Source organism: Hippocampus bargibanti, linkage group LG19, assembly GCF_051943395.1.
Source record: "Hippocampus bargibanti isolate YZ-2025 linkage group LG19, ASM5194339v1, whole genome shotgun sequence".
Taxonomy (NCBI): domain Eukaryota; kingdom Metazoa; phylum Chordata; class Actinopteri; order Syngnathiformes; family Syngnathidae; genus Hippocampus; species Hippocampus bargibanti.
In genome coordinates this window covers 8,611,110-8,626,476 of record NC_142752.1, presented here as the reverse complement: position 1 = coordinate 8,626,476, position 15,367 = coordinate 8,611,110, and the positions used below count along the sequence as shown (strand labels likewise).

The following is a 15,367-nucleotide window of genomic DNA, read 5'->3' as shown; positions in this document are numbered from 1 at the left end:
CACCTCACGTAAAGAAAGTCTAACATGAGACCCAGCATGTGAACAGGAGCTTTGAGCACCTCGTTATTCACCATGAGTGCATGGAAATCACGGCAATGTAGTTTTGTGGAGGTATTAAAAAAAAAAAAAAAGATAGACGATGAAGTACCATCCATTTTGGGATTTGATTGATGGTTGACATTTGAGTGTGGCGTAGTTTCCTGTCTTTCAACAGACACACCTACGGCATTGGAAAAAAAGTGGGAGTGGCTTCATTCTCTTGGGTTTGAAGCCTCATTCTAATATCCCAAATGTGTTTTCTCATTTTTTTAAACATTCAAATTTGGCAGCGTTGTTAACCACACTTAACTCATTCACTGCCGTTCATGGATTTGTTTGGGTTTTGTTTTTTGATGCTTGGGTGCCGATAAAGCGCTGGCCATGGCCTCTGGTAATGTTTTTCTTTTCCACAAGGAAAGCATTTTCCTTTTTTTCCCCATGTTTGCGCTTTGTTCCATCTTCAGCTGTTGTTAAAGCGCTGTATAAACCAATATACTGTATATACTGTACTGTATATGTATTGCATTGTATTTTGTACAGCCACCCTCATTTCATGTTCATATAACTCCAGACCCATATAATTTAGGAATTAACTCTTTTGTTTCTGATGAAAAAAGTTTCTAACGCTGTACTGAATGTTTGTCGTCCTAAAACTCAATATTCTGTGGGTCCTGGAATTCGAGTGACAATGACAAAAACCCTGGCATTGGAGTGGACACATTTTCTGCACATTTCGGGCAGTGATTGAGTTAATCTAGTTATCCTGTCACCCACTGGTCCAGGCGTAATGTGGGAATTAACTCTTTATTCTGGAATTGAAAATATCACATTGAGCACCATTCCTGAATATGTTTGGGTTTTATTTTTTATTTTTTTGCCAGGGGGGGGGGGGGTGCCAATAAAGCGCTGGTCAGACCTCTGACAATGTTTTTCCCTGCCATGAGGGGGCAGCATTTGCCTTTTGTACATCTGCCCCCATTTCAAGCTCAGATAACCCCAGATCCATATAATTTAGGAATTAACTTTTTTTCTCATGAAAGAAGCGAGTGGAAGATTTCTAACGCGGTATTGAATGTTTATGTAGTCCTAAAACTCAATATTCTGTGGGTCCTGGAATTCAAGTGACAATGACAAAAACCCTGACACTGGAGTCAACACATTTTTGCACGTCTGGCAGTGAATGAGTTAAATTTACATATTTATTATTATCAGTAATATTCTGGATTCAAAATGTATCTGTTTGGATTGAATTATTTTGATTTTAATGATTTGGTAGTTTGTTTTATTCTTGTCAGCCAGTGAATTGAGCAAACCTCCTCCTTGTTTGGTTTCATGTGCACAGACTTGACTAGTTGCTGCCTAATCGGCTTTTAAAACGATACCTATTTGGAAACGGCCGGTCTGAGCAAGCCAATTGCTTTGGCGTCTGCTCCCTCAGTCACTTTCTGCTGCTTTATTAACACCAACAAATGCCAGTTTTAATTACCATACTATTTAGAATGCTTTTATCTCAACTACGCCCGCCCAACATGAAACTTAAAGGACAACCGACGTCTCAAGTTGTGTCCATAATTTGTAAAATGGTTTCAAATGACTTCTACTGAGCGTATTTTAATAAGATTCCATCACATATAGCTATATTTTACATTTTAAGACTCAATCTGAATATTCAGGAAGTCTTGTTTTTGAGTTGGTGACGAGTCCGTACGTGACGTCACGAAAGGACCGCCCCCTGACCGAAAAAAGACATTGTAGCAGTCCTTCCATTACGTCAATGTATTTTGCTGTACATGTTTGGTCTGAGAACCGTGTTGCACCCAAAAGCCGCCAGAAGAGGGTATCCAAGCTCCATATAAGCAATTTATCAGCCTGTGGAAGCGGAGGTGGCCACTGGAGGTCGCAATTTTGTGCCTCTTTTTTTGGGTGAGAGATTTCCCCCCAATGTTGCCTCAAAATGGCACGAAATAAATTCTTTAATCGATTGCAAACATGTATGCTTTCCTCTTCAGAACTATTTGAATCATATTCATAACTGGATGTGTAACAAGAAAGCATATTCTCCGAATCTGAAGCCATTGTTTGGATTCTCCAGCAATGCAAGACGTCTTGGCGTGATGTCACGAACTGGGGGTGGGACTTTCTGAAAATGCCCAATTTGCAGCTCAATTTTTTTTGCAGATTTTGGACACTTTGTCATTTTTATTGGTGTTTTGCATTTGAATAAACATATCATATTGCGTGTTTTGGGTATTTTAGGTGCTATAAAACGTTTTTCTGATGTCAGTTAAAAAACAAAAAAGTGCCGTCGGTTGCCCTTTAAAAGTCATTACTGCCCCAATTACTTTTTACGGCTGAATATGTAGAGTGCAGATGTAACCACACCCAAAACAAATCTTACCAAGGTGGTGAACCAGTCCAGTAAGAGAAATATGGGGAAAGCATCTCTTCTGAGTGTTTACCGCAGAAGTACAGTTCGACCATATTTGGCATTGGTTGCTAACCAACGAAACAGGAATTAGCCTGGAGCCTTTCCTTGTTGGATTCAATGTAAATAAGGGCGCAAATCACAGAAATCTCTCCATGCTGCAATGGAAAGCCGTGGCTTGATCAGGTTTGAACTCAATTCACTCGCATTCACAAATTTATTCAGGAATTGAAAATATGACATGGAGCGCCATTCCCGAATTTGTTCAGTTTAGTTTTTTTCGTGCTTGGGTGCCACTAAAGCGTTCGTCATGGGCCTCTGGCAATGTTTTTTCCCTTCCACAAGGGGGTAGCATTTCCCTTTTTCCCATGTTAGCGCTTTGTTCCAGCTTCAGCTGTTGTTAAAGCACTATATAAACCAATATATATGTATTGCATTGTATTTTGGACAGCTGCCCTCATTTCAAGCTCATATAACTCCAGACTCATATAATTTAGGAATTAACTCTTTATTCTGGAATTGAAAATATGACATGGAGCGCTGTTCCCAAATTTGTTCAGGTTTTGTTTTTTTCTTGTTTGGGTGCTGATAAAGCGTAATAATTTAGGAATTATTTTTTTTTCTGATGAAAGAAGAGAGTAGGGTTTCTAACGCCATATTGAATATTTTTGTATTCCTAAACCTAAATATTCTGTGGGTCCTGGATTTCGAGTGACAATGACAAAAACCCTGGCACTGGAGTGGACATATTTTTGCACGTCTTGCAGTTAATAAGTTAAGATCCCATTTTTGTCGTTAAAAATAATTTTGCAATGCACAGCGCTTGCAGGTGTTGGTTGGATGGCATCCGTACCACGACAGCACTAACACAATACGTTGTTTGATTGATAGCACGTCAGTTCAGCTTTAAAAGGCGTTTCGTTTCCCTTTTTATCGTGCAATTTTCATTGCGAATACACAAACTTGCTGCATGCATGTGAGTGAAGATTACAGCCTGAAGATCTTGTGATGTCGGTTGCTCCTGACATAGCACAAAGCGTTAGCGCAGATGCGGCTGATGAATGGATGAAAGCGGTTATCCGGTGACACAGCTGTGCCCCCTGTTTGATGCGCTGGCATGAAACAGCTCCCCCCCCAAAAAAGAAAAGAAAGATGCACGCTGGCTGGCGTGCCAGTAGGGCTCTCCAACCAGCAGCTGTACGCTCATCAGGCCCATTACGTCGATCATCGCTGTCGTTGTGTCGCTGTTTTACTCTCACGCTAAGGTAGTATGAAAAGGCTAATTTCTCTCATATTAGGATTAGCTTGATGGTGTAGGTAGTCCATGACATAACTCCCCTTAAAACTGCCTCGTTTCAGCAAAATAAGGTGTAAAGACTGTCTTTCTGAGACATTCTTTGTATATCCTGCAGATATTTATTCGTCAGTCCGTCTGTGGTTGTTAATCCCTCCATTTTAGGAATTGCCGCCATCGCTTCTTCTTGCTCCTCAGTCAGTATTTGCCCAAATTGTTCCATGGAACTGCATAGGGGCGTGATGTGGCGCTAATCCTGATGTGTTATGTCAGTTGCAACGGCGAAGTCATGCGGAATGGTATGAGGCTGCTGCTCTGATGAGAACATCTTTGCTGGCAACCTCGGCCCAGTAGGTCGTCGTAATTCTCACCATTGTAACATTCGGAATCAGGAAATGTCATTAATTAAAAGATGACTAAATAGCTGATTGGATTGACCTTTATTAGTCTTGGAAAGTAACACTCTGGACCTGGTTATCTTAAAACCCAAGAACCATTAATTCATTCATTGCCGATAAAGCGCTAGTCAGACCTCTGGCAATTTTTTCCCTTCCACGCGGGAGCAGCATTTGACAACCGCCCCCATTTCAATTTCAGATAACTCCAGACTCATAATTTAGGAATTAACTCTTGGGTGCCGATAAAGCGCTGACCATGGCCTCTGGCAATGTTTTTTTTTCTTTTCCTCAAGGGGGCAGCATTTCCCCTTTTTCCATGTTAGCGCTTTATCCAGCTTCAGCCGTTGTGCTATATAAACCAATAGGTATGTATTGCATTGTATTTTGGACAGCTGCCCTCATTTCAAGCTCATATAACCCCAAACCCATATAATTTAGGAATTCGCTTTTTTTATGGAAGTAGAGAGTCTTAGGTTTCTTACGCTGCATTGAATGTTTATGTAGTCCAAAAACTCAATACTCTGTGGGTCCTGAAATTTGATTGAAAATGACAAAAACCGTGGCACTGGAGCAGTCACATTTTTGTGACCCGTTTGTCCGCAAGTGATGCTCCTTCTTGCTACACATGATTAATAATGTACATCAGTTTTCAGTGCTTCCGAAAATAAGTCGAGAGCACGAGAGCACTCTCTAAAATGTCAAATCCAGTCCAAACCGGAGTCACTGTCAAACCAGCTTGTCTCTTCCAGATTTGTCAAGCCGTCAAAAGCCGAAGCGGCAGAGGGCCACATGAGTAAAGCGCAGCTGGAGTAGTTACAGCCAGTGGCCTTGGAATGCCCTTTGAAAGCTCTCCGCTCACCTCCTCTTCCACTCGTCATGAATTATTTCGCCGGTTCACATGGATGGAGAAGCTGCTACCATTAAAGGAGCATCTTTGCGCACAAAGAAATCAGCACTTTCAACATTTATGTGTCATTTTTAAGAGACGCTTGAGATTGCCCATTATAGTGTGGTTCCTACTCACTCTACGGCTATTATAATACTGTACGTAAAACGGGGAATGCCAATTTGACCAACGCGTACAATTATTGCCTGCTTGATATGTGTTTCTAGCTCGCTAAATACGATAATTAAAAACTGAAATCAGTTAACGTTCTTACAGCGACAATTTTCTATGGCATGCGATAAAGGGCCAGTACATTGTGGTGTTCTGATCAATTGGATTGAAGCTTAAGCTTTTTCTGCACCCTCTTTGTCGTATGAAGCAGTTCTAGATGAACCGGGAGAGGATCAAAGCTTTATTTTCACCAGTGGATCAGCGACATTACGGTGCACGTCTGCTACAAGCTAAATGTTGAAAGCAAACACCAAGCTGTAGCATCCGTTGATGTAAAGTGATTGTCTCACATCTCTTGTCCCACGTAAATCCGCTTCAATTCCAAGCGGCGGCAGTCAAACATACGCGTTGGCGCTCTGTTGTATATGTTTCTATTTATCTGCATGGGGTGATGCTGTGGCCTGTTAGGTCAAGATAAAACTCGCCTTATTGTGTTGTGTTTTGCAGGAAACAACAACACAATGGCTGATGCCTTTTCCATTAATGTTTTATGCCAATCGCAAGCTCCCAGCAACCTGAATACCCACTGGCCAATTTGAATCCTTATTTCGGTTACTTGAAGACAAATGGAACAGTGCATCTTCTTTGGTTTTGACTAATAGTTGATCCAGAATGCAGTTGGTCTGTTCCTGTTGACTTTAGCTTCTCATATTTGTTACACAAGTGGATCTTGTCATGTGAACTTTTGCCCAAATCGAGGTCACACCGATGTTCCTCTTTCCGCGGATTAACACGGCAAACGGGACATGGCGGGGAAAATCCAGTCAGTGCGTCATCTGTCAACGCTGTCATCTTTTTTTTCTACTGCCACAGTAGGACAGATTGAATGTGCTACATTGCCCTGTACATAAACTTAACATATATTTGTCCTACGCCGTTGGATGTTGTGACGCACTGGATGGCGGTATCATGCCCCCATGTTGCCCTTACTATAGGGCCGTGTGCACTTTGGTGCGACAAAAAGAAACCTCAACTCCTATCCTCGCACGCCAGCTCCACGAAGCGCTTGACAGTGGTTCGTTTAGGTCAGACGGAGTTAAGCAAACAATGAAAGCAGAAAGGAATGGGCCCGGGCTTTAGCTGTCTGGCCGCAACTTGGCGTACAGGCCGGACCGCTGGCATCAACGCTTTGGGAGTTATCAGAGCATGCAGGCACAAACGCAGTCACGGGTTCGTCGTCGTAGTAACATCTCTCTTGAGGGGCTTCTAAGGATCCGGGAGCTGACCTGAATCATCAGTTGTATCGACGCCCCCGTCAACCTCAAGGGACTCCAAGGCTGGTTATCTTTTGTGGTGGATAATGGAGCCATTAGAGATGCACTTTATGTCCAGTGTGTGACCAGGAACTGAGTGCATCAGAGCATTTGACCATGGCCAAATATTCATCACTTTGACTAGGTAAGGACTGTAACTCAACTTTCTCATTTGGGTGGGATTTACTCTGGTCCGGGCTCTCTGCAGTTCATAATTGTCACCCATTGAATTGTCGCGGCTTGGAATTGAAGCGGATTTACGTTGGACAGGACATGTGAGACAGTCTGTTTTCGTCAATTAATGCTAAAGCTTCCTACTTGCTTTCAACATTTTGCTTGAAGCAGATATGCACATTTCACCATGTCGTCTCTGATCCACTGGTGAAAAGGACACTTTGATACTCTTCTCTTTCATCTGGAACTGATTCATACAACGAAGAGGGTGCAGAATATGCTTAACATTGAAGGATTATGTCTTTGTGATGTCATATTATTTTGACTTGAAGGTGGCGCCGCGAGTGTGGCTGCCTTTACAGCAGCTCTTGCATTTTGTTTTTCTACTTCTTTCTTTCCTTTCCTCTTCCTTCCATAACTTTGCAGCTGTGAAATGTACGTACATTTCTCCACTGCGAGACAAATAAAGGTGAGTCCAATCAAATTGATCAGAACACCACCATGCAACATTTAGCTTGTAGCAGACGTGCAGATTCCACCATGACGCCCCTGATCCACTGGTGAAAAGGATGCTTTGATTCTCTTTTATCTAGAACTGCTTAATACAACAAAGAGGGTGCAGAAAGTGTTTAAGATTGAATGAGCTGTGTCTTTTGTGTTGCGTCACATTCATTGTTATTTAGGTTTTTTTTGTTGTTCTGACTTCAAGATGGCGCAACAAGACTGGCAGGTCCTGTATTTTGTTTTTCTACTTCTTTTCCTCTTCCTTCGATAACTTTGCTGCTGTGCAATGTGAATTTCTCCTGCAAGACTATTAAATGCTTATCCAATCCATATTTGTATGCTGATGCAAGTTTCACCCAACAAACACAATTCAATGTGTGGTTAGTGAGTCAATTGTGTTTTCCAGCGGGGTGGTCAATCCAGAAATAACTACCTTTTGAAAATAACAAACTGCTCTTAAATATTTCTGACGTTTCAATGATGGTGAAGTGCTGTGAATAGTTTCTGAGCACACTGTGCATCAAGGCTCAGGTCAAATTGTATTGTGGCCGTTGGCTGTCTCAAAAAAGGGGGGTAGATAGATGGGGGAAATGCCTGTGGAGACCAGAGAGAATGACAGATGGTTTGGAGACAAATCAGCCTGTGAATCAGTGTCTTTGCCCTGCTGACGACTCAACCCTTTCACATTGTGTTTGTGTGCATTTTAGTTGGGGATAATGTTAAGTGTGTACGCTTACAGTCGGCCTCGAGATTAACCGGGATGGTGTGGTGGGGTCTTTCCTCTCAATGGAGTTTCTTCCAATAAGGTTCAACACTTATATCGGTCATGCGTTGCCTCGGAACCTTGCGAGAGACAATTTAAGACCCCCGTAAGCCTTTTATAATCCCAAGATGAGGCCAACAAGGTCATGAGTCTGCCCTCTTTGTCATAGCGACCCTCCCTGCAGACCACAGCCATCAGAATTTGTTTCTGGTGTCCTTCAAATATTGCTAAGAAGCTACAGTATTTGCCATCTTTTGATTACCGTATTTTACGGTGTATAAGCACCCAAAATCCTTGATTTTCTTCAAACGGTGACCCTGTGCCAAACGGTGACCCTGTGCTGCTATGTAAGTAATATTGAGCCACAACAGGTCTCGCAGCCACAATTCCATTTCCCCTTGTAGAAGAAGTAGTGGGTAACCTCACTCTCTACTGTAGCGCTGTATAATGTACTGTGCCTTATACATATATATTTATATATTAAGTTTAGAAAACGTGTTTCATTCATTGAACATGCGCCTTATGTATTGGAAACGTTTGAAAATACAGTAAAGTCTCGTTATATCGATATTCAAGGGAGTCCGAAAAAATATCTATATAACCGGGACTATCGATATATCCGACCCTGTTTGCATATAGTTTTCTCCGTGCGTGCATAGAAATAGTATCGATATAACCGGGACTATCGATATATCCGATATCGATATAACGAGACTTTACTGTACACCATTGATTGGGGATGCGTCTTATAGTCCGCTGCACCTTATACATCAGAAAATACGGTATTCAGTATTCTCGTGGCCCATTTTCACTTGTATGATAATCTTTGCTGATATAGTATCTTATACATATTCTTAGATAGTACAGTCTGAACTGGTGCACTTGGCGAACTTTTGAATTGAAACATAGCATTAACTTTCTGCACTTCGGGTAGTATTTTTTTCTAGCTATCTTATCAATATTGATATGTTGTGAAAGGATCATCCGATAAATGCAACCTCCACCATTAAAAATGCAGACCCCCCCCCCCCCCACCCTATGTTTCCATCCCCATCATGTTTGGAACGCATGTCTGCAACTGTAATTACTTATAAGACTGATCCGAGTGTCAATATTTCAATATTCCAACTTGCGGCGAGCGGTCACCTTGTGTGATGCTGGCGCTAAAAACAGAAACAAGGTTAGCATAGTCTTGGAGTCGTGGAAGTAGATCTGGATGTCAGCCCATATATATTGCGTAAGATTGCGCAAAGTGGAAGGATGAACTTTGTGCTGCAGGCTTCTTATCTAATAGGACACTTGTGCAGAGATGTATGTAGTATGTATGTATGTATGTATGTAGTCCCTAAAACTCAATATTCTGTGGGTCCTTGAATTTGAGTTGCAATGACAAAAACCCTGGCACTGGAGTGCACACATTTTTTCACATCATCTGGCAGTGAATGAGTCAAGGCTCATCTAAATAATCCTTTGTAAAACTTTAGTCGTCCAGCATGTCTTGCTAAATGGAAGAGGTAACACTCTGGGATCATTTTTTTTTTCATCCAATGCCTTATTTTACTGTGAGTGATCCCACACAATCCTTCATATGAAAAGATAATTGCTGAAGATAATCTTTACATATAACTGACAGTGGGTCCTTTGGACTTTGATCGCCAGGGAGGGAAAATGCTCAAATTAGGCGTGCTAATTAGCGTGTGTATCCTTCAGTTTGTTCTAATGCAATTTTTTGAGACAATTTATAACTCCTAAATGTCCATCTCTACCTTCACCCACTCTGCTGTGATAAAAGCAATCGTCGCTGTCCAACAATGATTGTTTTTTTTTCACACTTGCAAGGTTGCCATGCTCTTGTGTCGCTGCACTGTGTGAGAATCACACACACAGAATGAGTTCGACAGAGTCGACCTGGAAATGTTCAAAGGTGTAACACAGGTGGGAAAATGCCACAAACGCTCAGTCTTCTTTTGTGATGCACACAATTTTTTTCTGGATGTCTCTGAAGCAAAATGGGTCACATTGATTTCTGGCACTTTTTTGTTTTTCATCTGGGAAGGATTAACGTGCTTGCATATTTTAATGACAGGAATCAAATGTTCAACATTTTCAGGCTTTCCAGGTGAGGCGAGCGAATAACATATTTTCCGGTGTATAAGGCGCACCCAAAAAGCCTTGATTTTCTTCAAAAGATGACCCTGCGTCTTATACGCAGGTGTGCCTTATATGTAAAGTACATATGCTACCCAACTTACGAACAAGATACGTTCCGAACGGTCGTCCGTCAGGTGAATTTGTTCGTAAGTTGCTTCAGTGCTTTATTTTGTATGGAATGTATGTTTAAGGCTTATATAAGTATGTTTAAGGTTTATATAAGTATGTTACGCAGGTGCGCCATATATTTGAAGTACAGACGCTCCCCAATTTACAAACAAGATACATTCCGAACGCTCGTTCGTCAGGTGAATTTGTTCGTAAGTTGCTTCAGTGCTATATTTTGTATGAAATGTATGTTTAAGATGTATATATGTATGTTTAAGGATTCTATAAGTAACCTCTATTGGTTTGTGCTGAAAAATAAATATCTAATAAAATATATGCTCTATAAAGATATGTACATGTACAACTGGAGAGAATACAACAGACGTTTCTACAAAAATGTTTGTATGTACTGTTGTTCATAACTCGAATGTTCGTAAGTAGGGAACCATCTGTAATATTGAGCCACAACAGGTCTCGCAATGACTGTCAGCAGCCAGCTGACAGTTTTCCGTTTTCCCTCTGTAGAAGAAGTTGTGCGCAACTCCATTCTTCTGTAGTGCCTTATAATGCGGTGGCTTATATTTGGAAAACTTTTTTTCATCCATTGAAGATGCGGCTTGTAGTACTTTGCGCCTTATATATGGAAACAAGTTTGAAAATATGCCATTCATTGAGGGTGCGCCTTATACTCCGGTGCGCCTTATACATCGGAAAATACGGTAATATGTTGTATGCCATTGCAGACTCAGAAAAGGGGTGCTTCAAGTGTGACTCTGGCAACAATGGCTCCTAGAAAGAGTAAAACAATGCTCCCCTTTCACAGCAAACGTCATGACATTTTGTCCCAGGGACACCACGCATTTCATGTGACTCTCATAGCGCACTTTCAATCCCAATAGAAGCATTAAAATCCCAAGTTGGTATCATTTGTCTCACATTTCGTTCCACCGCAGAGGATGGAAGGAGTTCTTTCTTTTTTCCTTGCTGTTTAAATTATGTAACCAAACTCGACTTGTTATTTTCTGGCATGTTCAGACACTTGTGCTTATTCTTGCCTCCTTTTTTCCCCTGCATAATTGTGAGATTGAACTGTAAAATATACGATAATACATTTAACTCATTCACTGCCATTCCTGAATTTATTCGGGAATTGAAAATATGACAAAGCGCCATTCCCGAATTTGTTTGGGTTTTGGTTTTTCCATGCTCGGGTGCCGATATAGCGCTGGCCCTGGCCTCTGGCAATGTTTTTTTCCCTTTCAAAAGGGGGCACTGTTTCCCTTTTTTCCATGTTAGTGCTTTGAGCCAGCTTCAGCTGTTGTTAAAGCGCTATAGAAACCAATATGGATGTATTCCATTGTATTTTGGACAGCCACCATCATTTCAAGATCATATAACTCCAGATCAATATAGTTTGGATTTAACTCCTTTTCTGATGAAAGAAGAGAGTCTAAGGTTTCTAACGCTGTATTGAATGATTATGTAGTCCTAAAACTCAATATTCTATGGGTCCTGGAATGCAGTGACAATGACAAAAACCCTGGTGCTGGAGTCCTATTTTAAACTGACAGTATAGGGGGATAGCATGAGCGCATGTAGCGATAGTCTGATTAAAAAGTGGCGTCCGACCCAGCAACAAGTGCTATTATTTCTCCTCCTTTTTCTTCAGGTTTGTCAGGGCTTTCCAGCATGTTCGGTAAGAAGAAAAAACGGCTGGAGATCTCGGCCCCATCCAACTTCGAGCACCGGGTCCACACGGGCTTCGATCCACGGGAGCAGAAGTTCACCGGGCTGCCGCAGCAATGGCAGAGCCTCCTGGCCGATACTGCCAACCGGCCTAAGCCCATGGTGGACCCCTCCTACATCACCCCCATCCAGCTTGCACCTATGAAGGTAGGAAGGAGGGCGACCGGATCAACTTTTTTAGGTTCATTCCTGTGATTCTTATCTTTATTTTTCTTTTAAGGATACATTTTTACTCCAGAATGTCTGATTCATGCCATTCCATCCGACAGTTGTTCCTTTGTATTCTCCAATACCATCTGGCCAACTCACACCATTCCACCACTCTTAACTCGCTCACTGCCAGACGTGCAAAAATGCGTCCACTCCAGTGCCAGGGTTTTCGTCATTGTCACTCGAATTCCAAGGCCCACAGTATTGAGTTTTCGGACTACATATACATTCAATTCAGCGTAAAAAAACGTGAGACTTTCTTATTTCATCAGAAAAGAGTTAATTCCTAAACGATATGGGTCTGGAGTTATATGAGCTTGAAATGAGGGGGGCTGTCCACAATACAATACATAGATATTGGTTTATATAGTGCTTTAACAACAGCTGAAGCTGGAACAAAATGCTAACATGGGGAAAAAAGGGAAATGATGCCCCCATGTGGAAGGGAAAAACATTGCCGGAGGCCACAGCCAGTGCTTTATTGGCACCCAAACAAGAAAAAACAAAATCCGAACAAATTCAGGAATAGCGCTCCACGTTATATTTTCAATTCCTGAATACATTCGGGAATGGCAGTGAATGAGTTGAAAAGCATATTAATTAATTCACTGCCATCAATGAGTTAAATTGCATAATTTATTCTGGAATTGATAATATGACGTGGAGCGCTATTCCCAAATTTGTTTGGGTTTTGGTTTTTCTCACGGGGGTGCTGATAAAGCACTGCTCAGACCTCTGGCAATGTTTTTCCCTTCCATGAGGGGGTAGCATTTGCCTTTTGTCCAACCGTCCCCATTTCAAGCTCAGATAACTCCAGACCGATATAATTTAGGAAGTAACTCTTTTTTTTCTGATGAAAAAAGAGAGTCTACGGTTTCATGTGCTGCGTGAAATGTTTATGTAGTCCTAAAACTCAATATTCTGTGGTTCGTGGAATTCGAGTGACAATGACAAAAACACTGGCACTGGAGTGGACACATTTTTGCGCACGTCCGGCAGTGATTGAGTTATAATAATCACATCCCTTTACATTTATAATTTGTGAAAATAAGAATTTAATCCATGAACATCAATGCAAGTCAACATTTTCTTTGTGTCTCCTCATCCCCCGATCCTTCTGAGTGTCTCCTCTGTTGTGTTGTTGTTCATTGGCTTCCGCACTGATACTCATAAACACTTTGCAGTAAATTTGAACTGGCCCCAGCCCCCCTATTTATATTTTTGACCCTCACGATCTCCACTTACACTGTCCGTCATTGATCCGATGTGGGGTGTGAATCATCTCTTGCTTAACTGTCACAACGAATTACTCACTCCACTGCTGTTTGGAGTGCACACAGTTCACATCAAAAGCTTGTTTCGCCACACATCCAAAATGGCCACCACCAAGAACAGCAATATGCCACAGGAAATATCTCTGAAGAGGGGGGAACAAGAAAGTAATTGTCTTGCTCTCTTCACAGATATCTCCCAAGAAGGTCCGGCTGTCCGAAACGCCCAAAGTATGAGTCCCTCTACCCGTTTGTCCACACCCTCATCATTCTACTCCCCCCTCCCGTTGCACCCCCCATCCCCTTAGTGCCTTTTTTTCTGCATCTCCTCTCACCGCTGCCTGCTGCTACCATGCATCCAGGTGGGGGCGGGAAGTGGCAAAATGACTCCACACGTGACATAACCACATTGTTCTGCCAAGTCTTGTATTACACTGAGTGGGGAATGGACTTGCAAAAATGTTAATTAGATATTACCAACCTTTTTTTAACTCATTCACTGCCATTCAGGAATGTATTCCAGAATATGACGTAGAGCGCCATTCCCGATTTTTTTTTTGTTTTTACATGCTTGGGTTTCGATAAAGCGCTGGCAATGGCCTCTGTATATTGTTTTTCTACAACAAGGGGGTTAACTTCCCCTTTTTCCATGGAAGCGCTTTGTTCTACCTTAACCTATTGTGAAAGCACTATATTAACCAATATGTATGTATTGTATTTTGTACAACCACCCCCATTTCAAGCTCATATAACTCCAGACCAGAACTCCAGACTCCAGAGATAGGAATTAACTATTTTTGTGATCAAAGAAGAGACTCTCAGGCACCGGTGTCAAAGTCAAGGCCCGTGGGCCAAATCCGGCCCACCACATGAATTTTTTTCGGCCCGCGAAAGCAAAGCAAACTTGTGAAATTATGCTTGCTAAAATCCTAACCAAAATTTCATATTTCTGGATGTAAACCACATTATTCTTGACTTCCGATTTGAAAACTAGTTATTAATTTGTTGTGCGCTTTATATGTAATATGTGGAGGGGATTAAACATCCTAATGGAGAGGAAACCATAACTACAATGTGGCCCGCGGCAAAAAAATGACTTTGACACCCCTGCTCAAAGGTTTCTTACACTGCATTGAATGTTTATGTAGTTCTAAAACTCAATATTCTGTGGGTCCTGGAATTTAAATGACAATGACGAAAATCTTGGCGCTGGACTGAACACATTTTTACACATCTGGCAGTGAATGAGTTAATGGTTGCAACATACTTCTTCTCACCATCAAATTCTGAATATATTCTGGTTTTTTTTTGCGACAAGACAAACGCCTTGAGACCACTTCAAACACTCGACTCATTTGCCGCTCAGTGAGATACGGGCTTTAGAGCTCATTTCCACTCTTCTGCATGAGTTCCAACACTTCCCAAAAACCCTCGCTGCCGCCCCCCCTCTTCCCCAAGGAACCACTTGATGAACTATAGCAGCATGTTCCCATGATCCTCTCTCTGATAATGAAACTAATGATTGGTGCAAAGTGCTTCTAGTGAAAGATGATTCTGCTGTGTTGACATGGATTTCACTTAAACTGCTCTTGAATGTTAACACCCGTGATGGAGGGTTGATTGACAGCGCATTGTCTAATAGGGAAGTCGTCCTAGCCATTGCACCGCAGTAACGTCTACTGGCACCACTGCGCTCCCACTGGTTGTCTCGTGGTACATGTGTGAGGCCGGGAGCCTACTTGTCAGCCTGCTCATCTCCACTGCAGCATTAGTATTGCTTTGAGCCTCCCCCGCCGCCGCCATCATCATCATCATCATCAAATCCACAAGTGTGGGTTCACACATGCCCACAGCAGCACGTCTTCAACATGACCGTCTCTATAACGGCATATTGAGCTTTGAATTTGAAGAGTG

General features: G+C 41.9%; 1 protein-coding gene across 5 annotated transcripts in view; it reads left to right on the top strand.

The window, feature by feature from the left end:
• The window catches only part of pak5 (p21 protein (Cdc42/Rac)-activated kinase 5), a 55,195-nt gene that overhangs the window by 9,313 nt on the left and 30,515 nt on the right, over positions 1 to 15,367 (top strand). For 2 of the 5 annotated variants that reach the window (XM_089021688.1, XM_089021690.1), the window contains exons 2-3: positions 11,896 to 12,119; positions 13,646 to 13,684. In XM_089021688.1, the coding sequence (XP_088877814.1) occupies positions 11,916 to 12,119; positions 13,646 to 13,684 (243 nt within the window). In that variant the 5' untranslated portion in view covers positions 11,896 to 11,915. Of the gene's footprint in view, positions 1 to 6,396; positions 6,672 to 9,806; positions 9,903 to 11,895; positions 12,120 to 13,645; positions 13,685 to 15,367 lie in introns of those variants that run through there. The other 3 variants (XM_089021689.1, XM_089021691.1, XM_089021692.1) reach the window with 3 other exon arrangements.